The sequence below is a fragment of the Cyprinus carpio genome, chromosome A21, assembly GCF_018340385.1.
Source record: "Cyprinus carpio isolate SPL01 chromosome A21, ASM1834038v1, whole genome shotgun sequence".
NCBI lineage: Eukaryota > Metazoa > Chordata > Actinopteri > Cypriniformes > Cyprinidae > Cyprinus > Cyprinus carpio.
In genome coordinates this window covers 17,217,398-17,229,676 of record NC_056592.1, presented here as the reverse complement: position 1 = coordinate 17,229,676, position 12,279 = coordinate 17,217,398, and the positions used below count along the sequence as shown (strand labels likewise).

The 12,279-nt window shown below is 39.3% G+C and overlaps 1 protein-coding gene across 1 annotated transcript in view; it reads right to left on the bottom strand.

The window, feature by feature from the left end:
• The window catches only part of siah2l (seven in absentia homolog 2 (Drosophila)-like), a 28,104-nt gene continuing 15,825 nt past the window's right edge, over positions 1-12,279 (bottom strand). The window contains exon 2 of the mRNA XM_042711092.1: positions 1-2,011. Coding sequence (XP_042567026.1) covers positions 1,460-2,011 — 552 coding nt within the window. The 3' untranslated portion in view covers positions 1-1,459. The remainder of the gene's footprint in view (positions 2,012-12,279) is intronic.

Here is a 12,279-nt window from a genome sequence, read left to right as displayed (position 1 = left end):
CCAATTAAATGCGGACACTTTATCAACAAGAAAATAACATTGTTTGTGCACAGGCTAAATCTTTTACATACAGTCACTGTTGACAAGTACACTAAAAAGCAGAGGAGGAACACCTATATAAAAGAAACAGTTCACTCAAAAATGAAAATTCTATTATCATTTCCTCACCCATGTGTTATTGAAACCTGTAAAGGAGTAATCTAGCAAAATGTGTGAGCTGTTCTTTTTCATACAATTAAAGATTTTCTGTAAAAAAAAAAAAAAAAAAAAAACAACAACCTTAAATTTCAGTCTCAAACAGAAGACTTGCAATATAGAAAACAGGTTGTATGGTCTGCGTTCATGGTGTTTTTTTTTTTTGTCCTTTTTGGAAGGACGCCCCACTCCCATCCACGTACATTGTACTAAAAGAGAACAGCTAAGATATTCTACTAAACTCTCCACTGGTGCTCCACAAATAAGTGTTATAAAACATGAGGTTGACTAAATAACAGATTTATCATTTATTGGTCAACTATCCCTTTAAAAAATAAATAAATCAAGAATCATATACAAATATATCTAAGAATATGTGGCATTAGATCATGGGTAACAACATTTGAAAAGGTTGGCTGTAGTTCTGTCATTTTATGGAGCTTATGATCAATATCTGTGTTGATCACAAACCAGTTCTCTCCTCTGGATAAGTTTTAACAGAGGATCCCAAAATAAACTTTTTTTATTGTCCTTATATACGTCTTGCAACATTGACAGCAGAAATGGTATTTTTATTTTTATTTTTAAAGGAAGAAAGGAAAAAATGTAATGAAGAGGTCAGATTCTTGCCTTACAAACATGGTGGCTATGTAGTCATTTTTGCAACTGTATTTTATTTCCACCATGTACACTGCATTTCCACCATGGGCATTGTTTTATCAAGCCGATATACAACCATGAAATTCAGAGGATTACCATATACATTGCCATGTACAATTTCCATGGTTTCACTCAATGTTCAAAGACGAAAAAAAGTAGTCAGTGCAGTTTTTGTACACATAGGTTTTATAAGCTTCTGAGGCAAATGTTACACCTTCATGCCTAGACTCTTCCTAAGTTAACATTTTGATTCTGTGACGGTGGTCATCAACACCTGAACTTTTATCAAAGGTGTAATCAGAAAGTTGAGGTGTTTGTTTCCTTGGGGTGTGCAAAAGAAATTCTCAATTGCACCAATGCCTTCAACTGATAGCCAACACCTGCACACTCCCTGCTTCATCTCGAGAAGGACTCTTGCCATCCGTCGAGCATACTAACCCACTAGTGAATCTGGATAGTGTGTGCTATTTTATCGGATGACTCTTGAAAATAAATATACACAAATGTATACATCTCCCAGCCGTTGCCTTCAGAACCTGCAGTCTGTTAGGGAGCAGAGGTTGTCCTAGGTTTGGGTCACTGGAAAAAGCCTTACGCTGCCACCTCAGCACATGGAGATGGTCACGTTGATACCCAGGTTGCCGTTGTCTGCAAACAGGTGGGCAATAGAGGTATCAAATACAAGACAGTCACTGTTCATGATGACCGCTGCTACACCATCATGGATGGAGCGTGGTGTGGCTTCCCATGTGAGCCGCCTACGGTTGCCGTTCAACTCGAGGCGATAGGCAAAGTTCTCCGCTTGCTTTCGCGTGCCAATGAGCAGCACAATGGCAAAGAACTGCTGGTGTCCCTCATATTTCTCCTGCTTCTCTAGAACAAGCATGAAGTGGTGCCCGAAACATGACTGCATCATTACCCAGTCCACAGCCCCTGGTAGATTAATATCCGTGGCCAGAAAGACAATGTCCTCACCCTGTAAGGTGGTAATGGATTTGTGGGCGTGCATAAGATGTGGCATGACAGCCTCCAGGGAGCCTTGCCATTTACAGGAAGCCCCGGGGCATGGGCAGGTGTACGGGCGAAACTCACAGACTTCTTCATGCTCAGGCTTCTCGGTGTGGTGGAGGGACAGCATACATCCAGCTGAGGCATACTGCGAAAAGAAAAGAAAAAAGAGAGACTTGCATGAGCCCTGGTAAGTAATGGGACAGCACTGGAAGTTACTGATGATGAAGGACAAAGACAGAGTAGCAGGAAAGGTGAGTGGGAGGCTGAACAAAGGGGGGGGGAGGAAAACTAGGATAAGGGGATTTCAGGAGGGCAGATCAAGGACACAGGTGACAGGGAATAATATATGGGTAAAGTAAAGAGGGAACTAGGCCATGTGTTGAGATATGTCAGTATCATTTGAAGTGAATCCATAATTTGCCTAGAGTAATCAGTCTGTTCTTGTGTGTACCTGCCATAAAAACGAGGTTCTTGCTAATCATGTGTCAGGCTGTGACAACCCTCTCATTGTTTATGCACGTGTCCATGCAGTTTGGGAAAATGAGTAGGACAGATCATGTTGCTTCAAGATGAATAGCCCAGCAAGGCTCTCTTAGATTATCTCAGGAAGGGAATATAAATGAAGGTCAAATATGAATGTTACCCCAATCTGCTCACTTTGCTGGAAATGTGCACACTGCATGACTTTCTTTGCTCACTCTAAAACCAACATTTATCTCTCTGACTGGCCTACAGGAATGGACTTGCAACAACAAAAGGTGAAATCCCACAATAACCTGATAAATGCCCTTCCTGGGGAATTTCATCAGCTTAGCAGAGTTGCATTAAAAACAAGGCATTCAGCTCAAATTATGGATAAAGGTTTAGAATTCAACTGAAAAATGTCAGACCTTAGACAAAGCAACAAAGAAAGTAAATCCCTGCATGAATGGGCTGGGGAAAAGGCAAAGGCAAGCTCAATTATGTCTAGATAGTAAAGAACTAAGACCAAATGAAAATACTTTTCAAACACACAAGCTAAGAAAATGAATTAGAGATTTTTTTTTCCCATTTAAAATAATTTTATAAAGTATTATCAGATTCTTTCTTATTAAGTTTCCAGAAAATCTATGTAAATGTAATCAATTAAAGTTAAATCATTGCACCACAGGACAATCCGTTTCTATCAGGTTAGCGCAAAGATGGAGGTGTGAGCGTACAGCCCAATCAACAACCCCCACACTTCACCCCACCCCACAAGGGTGTTCCTCAATATCTGCCAAATTAATTATTAATCTGAGTTGTAAGTCACTGGCTGTCTAGCAAAAATCAATGAGTGACAGCTGTTATCCAGTGGTCCAGAAGGCCCTAGAGGCCGTAACTGCCTTAAAACACTGACATTTATTGTCAAAAGCTGTTAAGAAGCAGCTAGGGAGAAAGAATCATTGTATCTCTTTCACATTACACTGGATTTTCCAAACTGTCTTTTATTAGGCCAAAGCCTATGTCCAAATAACCTCAAATTCATTACACTAATCCTTCCTCATTTCCCAGCCCTTCTTTTAAGAATCAGACAACATGACTTTTGGAGGTGTTGAAGGTTTATGCGTCCCATCTCTTCCCTCCCAATCAGACAGTTATCCTCTTATCCACCTTTTTAATGAGAGAATGACAGGATTTTGAGCAGTAATCCTAAGGCAGTACGGTGGAGATAAAGCCTCTGTCTGGAGCCTGTTGGCATTGAGGCTCTTGGTGTAGGAAGGAATCGTATCAAGCGTCTGTTTAGGGTACACTGTTAAGTGTGTGGTTTTAGTGCGCATGTGTGTATTCAGTCATTACTACACCTGATTCAAAACAATCCTATATATCACTTACCTTGCATTGATTAGCCCCTAGAGCAAACAAATTAACTGTGCATTTCAACAACGCATTGGAACATTAAGTCAATGACAGCTGTACCACAATTTTAAAAAATCAATTCCAATAAAATGAGTGGAGGACCAACATAAAAATACATTTGCCACTGGCTACCAATTAAATTCACTTTATTTAAAACTTCAAATCTATCACCGGCGTACATTGCTCCAGAGACCTGATGAAATAATAAGTGAAGTGCTCTCTTTCTAGTACACCCTTGACGCTGTGCCAAGCTAGCACTGTGGAGATACATAGACCCTGGGCTGGGAGCTTAGCTACTGAATTATTCACAAATTTCTGCATTTAAGTTGCAAATTATATATCTCCACTTTAGCCAAGAGGGGAAGTCACTGGATATACTCATTTTGATGAATGACAATGAATTCGGACAGACTATTAATTTGTTTATTTGTGTGTTGAAATGGAAATGTGTTTTAAAGTCAAATAATTAGGCTAACTCAAATAAACCAGAGCATGAAAAGGGCATGTAAGTATTACAGTCTTCAGCCATCTTTTGGTAGTTTTAATCTTACCCTAGGCTAAAATGCATAATTTTTTAAAGCATATTAGCTGCAAAGAGCTTATCTTTTTCTAAACATGGCATCTGGGCCCGGATATTTCTCAATGTACAATAAAAGAATCCTAGACCTTGAGAGAAAAAAATAACTAAGTCCTTAAAAGTAGTTTGCTGCAATAAATTGACATTTTTGCATTTATGTACTTTAAGGTGAAACAGACTAAATACCATTTACTGAAAGTATGCAAACAATATGCTTAACTTAGTGGTTATTACACGCTGCCAGATAAACACATTGTGCTACAAGTACTGTTCAGTTCAAGGGTATCTTGGGTAGCCTCATTTCAAGAAACTATTGATGTTTCCCATACACTTATTCAGAGCAATGAATGAGAGGCAGGCTTATCTCTCCTCCATTAACACGCAGGAGGACCTTGAGTTGCCATCACCAATGTGTCAGTTAAAAAAGATCCCTAGAATCGGAATCCAGGACAGACGAGATGACATTGTTACGATCTCTTTTCCCTTCTCCCTCAAGGTCAGGGTGAGTGCATATGAGAGAAAGCGCTCTTGTTACCAAGTGAGCCCACCAGCATCTTGGTCCCCTCTTATAAGACACCATGTCTGCACATGACCTCATCACTGCTGGGATGCGGCTGGGCTCAGGTCATTATTAGAATCAACTCTGTGGGGGCCTTCAAATAGCCCAAACGAAAGGCCTGTGCATCAGCCACCAAGAAATCTGATTTCTCCTAATCAGTGGCAAGCTGTCGCACCCACTTCAACCGCTGCAATGGAAAGCTAGACACTCGCCTTCCCACTCTGGAATCAATAGCAATTTAGTTAAAAGTTACGAATCTGAAATCAGCCCAGTGAAGGCCAGAGTAATTAGGTTAGAGGGGGGGAGGGGAATTCTTGCTTTCCATCTTCTCACTCGATTCTTCAATTACATTTAAAGGTGCTGTATGCAAGATTTTGACTCTACTAAAGCATAAAAATATTGTAATATGTTTGCAGATATTTAAGAAACATGCTAAGTTGACATACTTGTTTATCTGAAAAACAATGCTACAGTCAGTTATTCTCCTTTGAAAATGTGCATTCTGGGCCGGAATGTCGGTCTCTGTTTTGGTTTGTGAAACCTGCCCACTGCCAGTTTACCCAATTGTATTTCGACACCCTGGGTTGCCAGTTGGTGGAAACACAGCGCATTTCATTTCATTCCATTCATCATCAAGTGCGCTTATTCCTGTTGGTAATCTGGCAACCTGCGTGTGTGTCAAGTCTGAGGAGGAGGGGCCGGGTGAAAAAAAACCCCTCTCCAATATTTTGAATTTGGACTGCAATTCCTGATTCAACCACTCGGTGTCAATCCTACATACAGCATATTTAATGTTTTATGTAGCAATTAGTGTAATGTGTCTATACATACATAGTATAATCGACATTGAAATGAAAAAAAAAAACACCATCAAAGACTTCTGTACAGCAAAAAAATTTAAAATACAATTTCAAGAATAAAGTCGTGTTTTGAGAATAATTCCATAATAGGCCTTTTACAAAAATAGTCAAACCATGTCCACTTTTATCAAAATTTTTAGTACATTCAGTCTTTTACTAATTGTTTTATAATATTTACTTTGAGGCTAGCTTCTTTGTGACTTCATTATAATACCTTTCAATCTCATGTTTTATTTATACTCAAAACTCTGCCTTGAGAAAGTATTATATTACTATTATGAGAGTATTCTAAAAAGCATGATTATATTCCTATAAGCCGTGCAACAATATTCCCTGTTGGTGATGCAACTTAATTTCCTATTCCATAATGGTCAGATTTTCCTGAAATTGTATTACATTTTTTGTTGTTTCCTATTCAGTAAATACATGCTATACTGCCAGCTAACATGAATGGAAACAAGAAAAATTAGTGAGGGAAAAAAAATCTTATATAGTATATTCCTACATAAAAAAACAACAACAACAATGATATACTGAACATGGAACTATGATCTTCAGTACTCACCTTGCTTCCTGGAAGTGGTTTGGTATGACAAACTGGTCGATTTGTGCCTGTGACACAAACACCTCGTTGTCGTGGCCAACTGAGTAGGCACCGCAACTGGGACAAATCCCTCAGGAGTGGAAAACAGGAGGCCGGGCACAACATCACTTCAAATACAACCCTACAAGAACTCTTCAGTCAAAATGTTTTGAGACTTGTCTTTGCCTTGTCTGACAAAATTAGACTAACCTAATTGTAGTTTCAGTACCCCAAATCAAACCCCAAGTAATGCTCAGAGTGAACAAAAAAACTGGGGTCTCTCTCTTCACTTGTAGAGAAAGTCTTAAGAATCCTACTGTGTCCTGCAAAGAAATTTATTTCAAATTTGTTAGGAATGAACCTACTGACCTACTAAGAGTCAAGGAAGCAAACTGAACACTGTACTCTTTCACTCAAGCGAAAACACCAGTCCCACGAGTGCATTTGAACAAGTGCAAGTGTGTACAGCAGCGCTGAGCAATTACACTGAATGCCTCCCTGTTTACCTCTGATTCTGACAAGGATGCTATTGTGTCCTGAAGGACACAGCCGGGATAAACCACATTTCAAGTCTACTACCAAAACACAAGCCTTGCGGACCCGTTAAAGTGATGCAGCCTCCTCGTATGCTGGCAGACACATGCATGCAACAACAGTAAAACCAAACAAAAAAATCTCTTGATTCAAAACATACACCATGAACTGCACAGTCCCCTACAGGACCAGAAAGAGATCCTCGCTGCGATTCACTAGCCGTACACAAACTGTCATTGTTGAAACACCTAAATCCCAATTTAAATTCTGTTCTCATTCCATGCAGATGCAAAAAGATTCTTTCCTCTCAGTTCCCAATTCAGGTTTTTCAGCAAACGCAGGTCAAATCAGTGAAGACAGGTTATTTCTTCGAGAAGCCACAAAAACATCTACGAACCGCAGCATCCAGTTGAAATTGATCAGCCTCAATACAAAGCTTTTAAACAGAGTCAGAGATCGCAGGTGAGATGTTGTAGCCCCAAGAAAGCATCAGCTTAGCCCCATATTGTGCAAGTTCCTACAAATACAGCTAGACAAGGGACTGGGATCCCTGCAAAACAATATTTTCTCCTTCCTTTCTTTCTCCCTATGTCCTCTGTTGTTGCTGCGCTCTGGAGGGTGACAACTCAGCAGAGCTGCGGACGCGGAAAAACATTCTGGACTGCAGCACTGGCAGCACGCTTGCACACGACGGGAGGGGATGGGGTGGAGTTGTGTTTGCGTGTGTGTGTGGGGGGGGTTGTTCTCACCTCCCCATTCCTCTGCTCATGTTTTTTTCTGTTTTTGGTGCCTGTAGCACAGCCATTTGGGGACTTCAAGCTGGTATTTCATGTTAGATTTGGGCTCGTTTATTCCCCGGCGGCACTTTGAAGGGCATATATTATGGAAGGCCCTGTCTGTGAAAACCCAGCTAAAGTAATTTTTTGGTGATTTACTGTTTTCTATATAAAATCATCCTTTGACTAAGACTATGTCAAAGACTGAAATCATAGTGAAATTAATGGTTGAAATCAAACTTTGATTGCTTGTTATCTCAAATAGATTTTGAGACTTTAGCCTGGATTTCACTCAGAGGGTCACATATACAGTATGAACATACACTATTCATACACTACACCATTCTGTGTAAGCCATAAGGGAGAAAGATGATTATAAATGCTATATAGGGATGGGAAGTATATTTACATATACTGTGGCTATAAAAAAATAATGAATCCCCTTTAAAATAATCAAATTTTGTTGCTTTGCAGTCTAAAATGAAGACAAGACAAGTTTTTGTTTTATCCAGACTTATTTGCTCAGTACAACTTATAACTTCCAAGTGAAAGATATAAAGCCAACATGTCATTAAAAAAAAAAAAAAAAAAAAAATTGAAGGATCACCACCCTCCTAAAAATTACTTGTAAACTCAATCAGATGTAGCTAATCACCTTGTCAATGGCACACAAAGCCATTTGACTTTCAACTGTGATCATTTTGATTAGCTTAGCATGAAAAGAGCTTTCCTGGAGCATTTCAGTCCTTGGTAGAGCAACTGAAGCAAACAATCAATATGGGTGGCAAGGCACTGTCAAAAGATCTCTGGGATAAAGATGTGAACAAGCACAAGTCAGGAGATGGTTTAAAAAAAATTGAAAGGCTTTATCAATGCCTAGAAGCACAGTGAAGTCTTATTATTATGAAGTGGAAGGTATTTGGTACAATACAGAGCCTCCCTGACCCTGGATCAGGACGTCACTCCAAACTGGAAGAAAGAGCCCTGAGGAAACTGGTCAGAGAGGCGATCAAGAGGCCAACAGCAACTCTAACGCAGCTGCAGAAATTTATGACAAAGAGTGGTCATTGTGTGCAACTGACAACAAGATCACAAATTCTCCACAAATGTGGCTTGTATTTGAGGGTTGCAAGAAAAAAGCCACTCATCAGGAAAGGCCACATGCAGTTAAGACTGAACTTTGACGCATAATGCAGCTTGAAGATTCTGAGGTCAGATAAGACTAAAATTGAATTATTTGGCCTCAACACCAACACCAAATATGTCTGATGGAAATTCAATACAGCTCACCATCCAAATAATGTTTCTTTGCAGCAGGGACCGGAGCACTTGTCAGGACAGAAGGAAAATGGATGGGGCAAAATACCATCAAATTCTTGAGGAAAATCTGCTGCCCTCTGCCAGAAAGTTGTCAATGGGAGAAGAAGGTTTACCTTCCAACATGCAAATGTTCAAAAAAGCACACAACAAAACTGAGCATGTAGGGGTGAATGTCCTTGCATTGCCTAGTCAGAGCCCAGACTCAAACCCCACTAAAAATCTGTGGAATGATTTAAAGGCTGCAATCCATAAATGGTCAACATCAAATTTAGCTGAACTTGAGCAGTTCTGCAAAGAAGAGTGGGCAAATATTGCAAAGTCTAGATGTGAAAGTATATATATTCAAATACATATCCCAAACACAACACAAAATATTCCATAATTGCCTGTAAATAACCACACAAGACAACCAAACCACTCAACTGAATTCACATCACTCAAGCACAACATGATTTCCTAATAACATCTGAATATCTCTTCACAGCTCCAGCATTTCATATTTTTACCCATTGTCCATTTCCCTTTCATCATACTCTTGCCTTCACAGCCCTCCTTCGACCTCCTGCAATAGGGTTTAATTTGAACCTGGATGCATTCACACATCTATGCGGCTGAAAGTCTGTAGATCTAGCCATCACTATCACAGGTTTTATTTACATTCAAGCACACAAATAAAGACAATTGGTTTTACTGCATTCTAGCCATCTTTACCCCCTTTCTGGGTAAGTGCCCTCACACACACACACACACACACACACACACCTACCTACACACACACACACACACACACACACACACACACACACACACACACACAAGCCTCATACCTCTTTGCTTCCCCGCAGTGGAAAGGCCGCCTATTTTTAGCCTGACTGGCAGCACAATTAGGAGGTTACAATTAGAGGGGTATATGAGATGGAGTCTGACACTTGCATTCTCATTTCATTACACCGGCATGCATTAGCATTATGGGTGCATGGTATGAACATCATCACAATATGAGTAATTTCATATATACTGTTAACATGATATCACGGTAGTTATTTTTGCAAGAAAATTCAACCTAAAAAGCATTATATAATATATAAGCTTTAGCAAGGTTTTATTATTTTTTTTTTATAACTAACTGAAGTAAATACCTAAATTAAATTATTTTCTTGATAAAAAAAACCACACACACACACACACACACACACACACACACACATTAATTATTAATTGGGCATTGTTCTCTATGGATGCACCGATATTTAAAGTCTGATATGATAAATGTTATGACTAATAACCGTTAAATATTGTAGTGGCCAATATTTAAATTCTATAATATTTTGTCCTAATAAATTAAAATAAAACACTAAAAACTAAAAGTGTATTTAAGAAACCCTTTAATAATTAGTGTAATAATTTTTTGCAGGGGGGGGGGGGGGGATTTGCTAAATATTTAATTTAACAGTGTTATTTAATTTAAATACCAACTGTATGTTTGCATTCATAAGACCAAGGTAAAAATTAGGGAAATAAGGTTCACAATTCAACATCAACCGAAATAAAATAAAATAAAATAGGCAGATAACCGATATGGTCAAATGTTATTGTGTTTATCACTGACAAATAGAATACAATTTTTGCTTGGTGTTGTCAGATTTTTTAAAATCATGCTGAGGACATATCGCACCAGACAGCAGGATTGGACATTTGTTGACATTTCTACTGACACGTTATACACTGTCATACCACAGAGCCATAACGAGCATATGGGCATGCATACACACACACACACACACACACACACACACACACACACACACACACACACACACACACACACACACATACACAGAGGATGAGCTAAACACTGTGTATCTCTCCAGCTAAAGAGCCTACTGTGTTTCCATTTGGACCCCATGATGAGAGATGAAAGATATGTTTGAGATGGATGGAGACAGAGGGAGCTAGACTTGCCTTGGGTTCTCAAAACCAGGCAATTCAATTAAGCGATGGTGCTCATGGATTTATGTGGCATGAGTGATTGTCCCATGATTGCAGTTTAAATTTAATGTTCGCTGAGCAAGGACAGAGACAGATCGTACTGATACTGCTTCGGCACAACAACACAAGGCCTTTTATTTTACAGGAGATGGTAACGTATTTTCACAGTATTCAGTATAATAGCATGTTTGCTAGTGGCATGCTTTTAATGCTATTTAAAAAAACACAACCTCAAAACAAAAAGTAGATTTATGCTAAAGCCATACCTGAATAGCTTAACAGAGAAGACCCCCTATCAATCAATCAACTGTAGCCCCTCTACACAGAGTGCTCAAAGACCCATGTGAGACAGTGATGGGATGAGATTGGCAGTCTGCCAGTATGTGCACACTCCAAAATCCCTCCCATTTCTCTTTCCTGCACGCATATGTGCGAACGCAATAGAGAATAGCAGCTCTTACGCAGACATGAGCAGAATGTAAAGAGCTGAGAAATGTGGAAATTTTAGGGTCAACAGAGTGTGAAATGTAAATGATGGAGAGACTATGAAAAGAAGGAAGAGAGAGAATAAATTATAGCCGGGACATTTTCTCCTACCAAATTGGAAGCAGCAGTCAACATGGATACTTCCATGTGGAAATGTCTGGCTTTGTACAAATTTATATTCTGCCACAAATCATTTAGTCTAAACACTATTCATTATGCCGACTCGCATGGCATTTATGCCTGGCTATATTATAAACTACTGATATGATATCACAGTGCAATAAAACATCCATCCACATGGGAACTAAAGGCCACGTAAAACGTAAAACTAGTGATGCACTGACATTTCCTATCTGACCTGCATTGTGTCTCCATTCTGTGTCTCCTGTTCCATCTCTACTAGCTATTAATAAAAAACAACAAAAAGCACAAAAATAAAAAGTACCAACTGAGTATGATATGAAAGAGCAATAGGTTTTCATATTCTTTTTCCAAATGTTTTCCACATTCACAAAAAACATTCAACCTTTTCCTGACCAAATATTACATCATGACAGGAAAAACACAAATCACTGGTTTGAAAATCTGTCTAGTCGCATGTCCTACCATCAATATCTTCTATTTTTCAAATCCTAATTGGGTAGAACAAGGTTCAATTGCACTTTCATTTAATTTGAGTCCCATTGTATGACAAACTGCTGTGTCCCCTTCAGTTTAGCCTCCTGGGAGTCATTCAGTGCAGGCACAATAGTCCAAGCTGCCCGTCTCTGCTCTAAATGGCCTCTGATTAAAGGCTCCGTTAAGTGAATGGCCGAAGCAGCTGGATGGGGACAGAGACTGTCTGTAGAAAA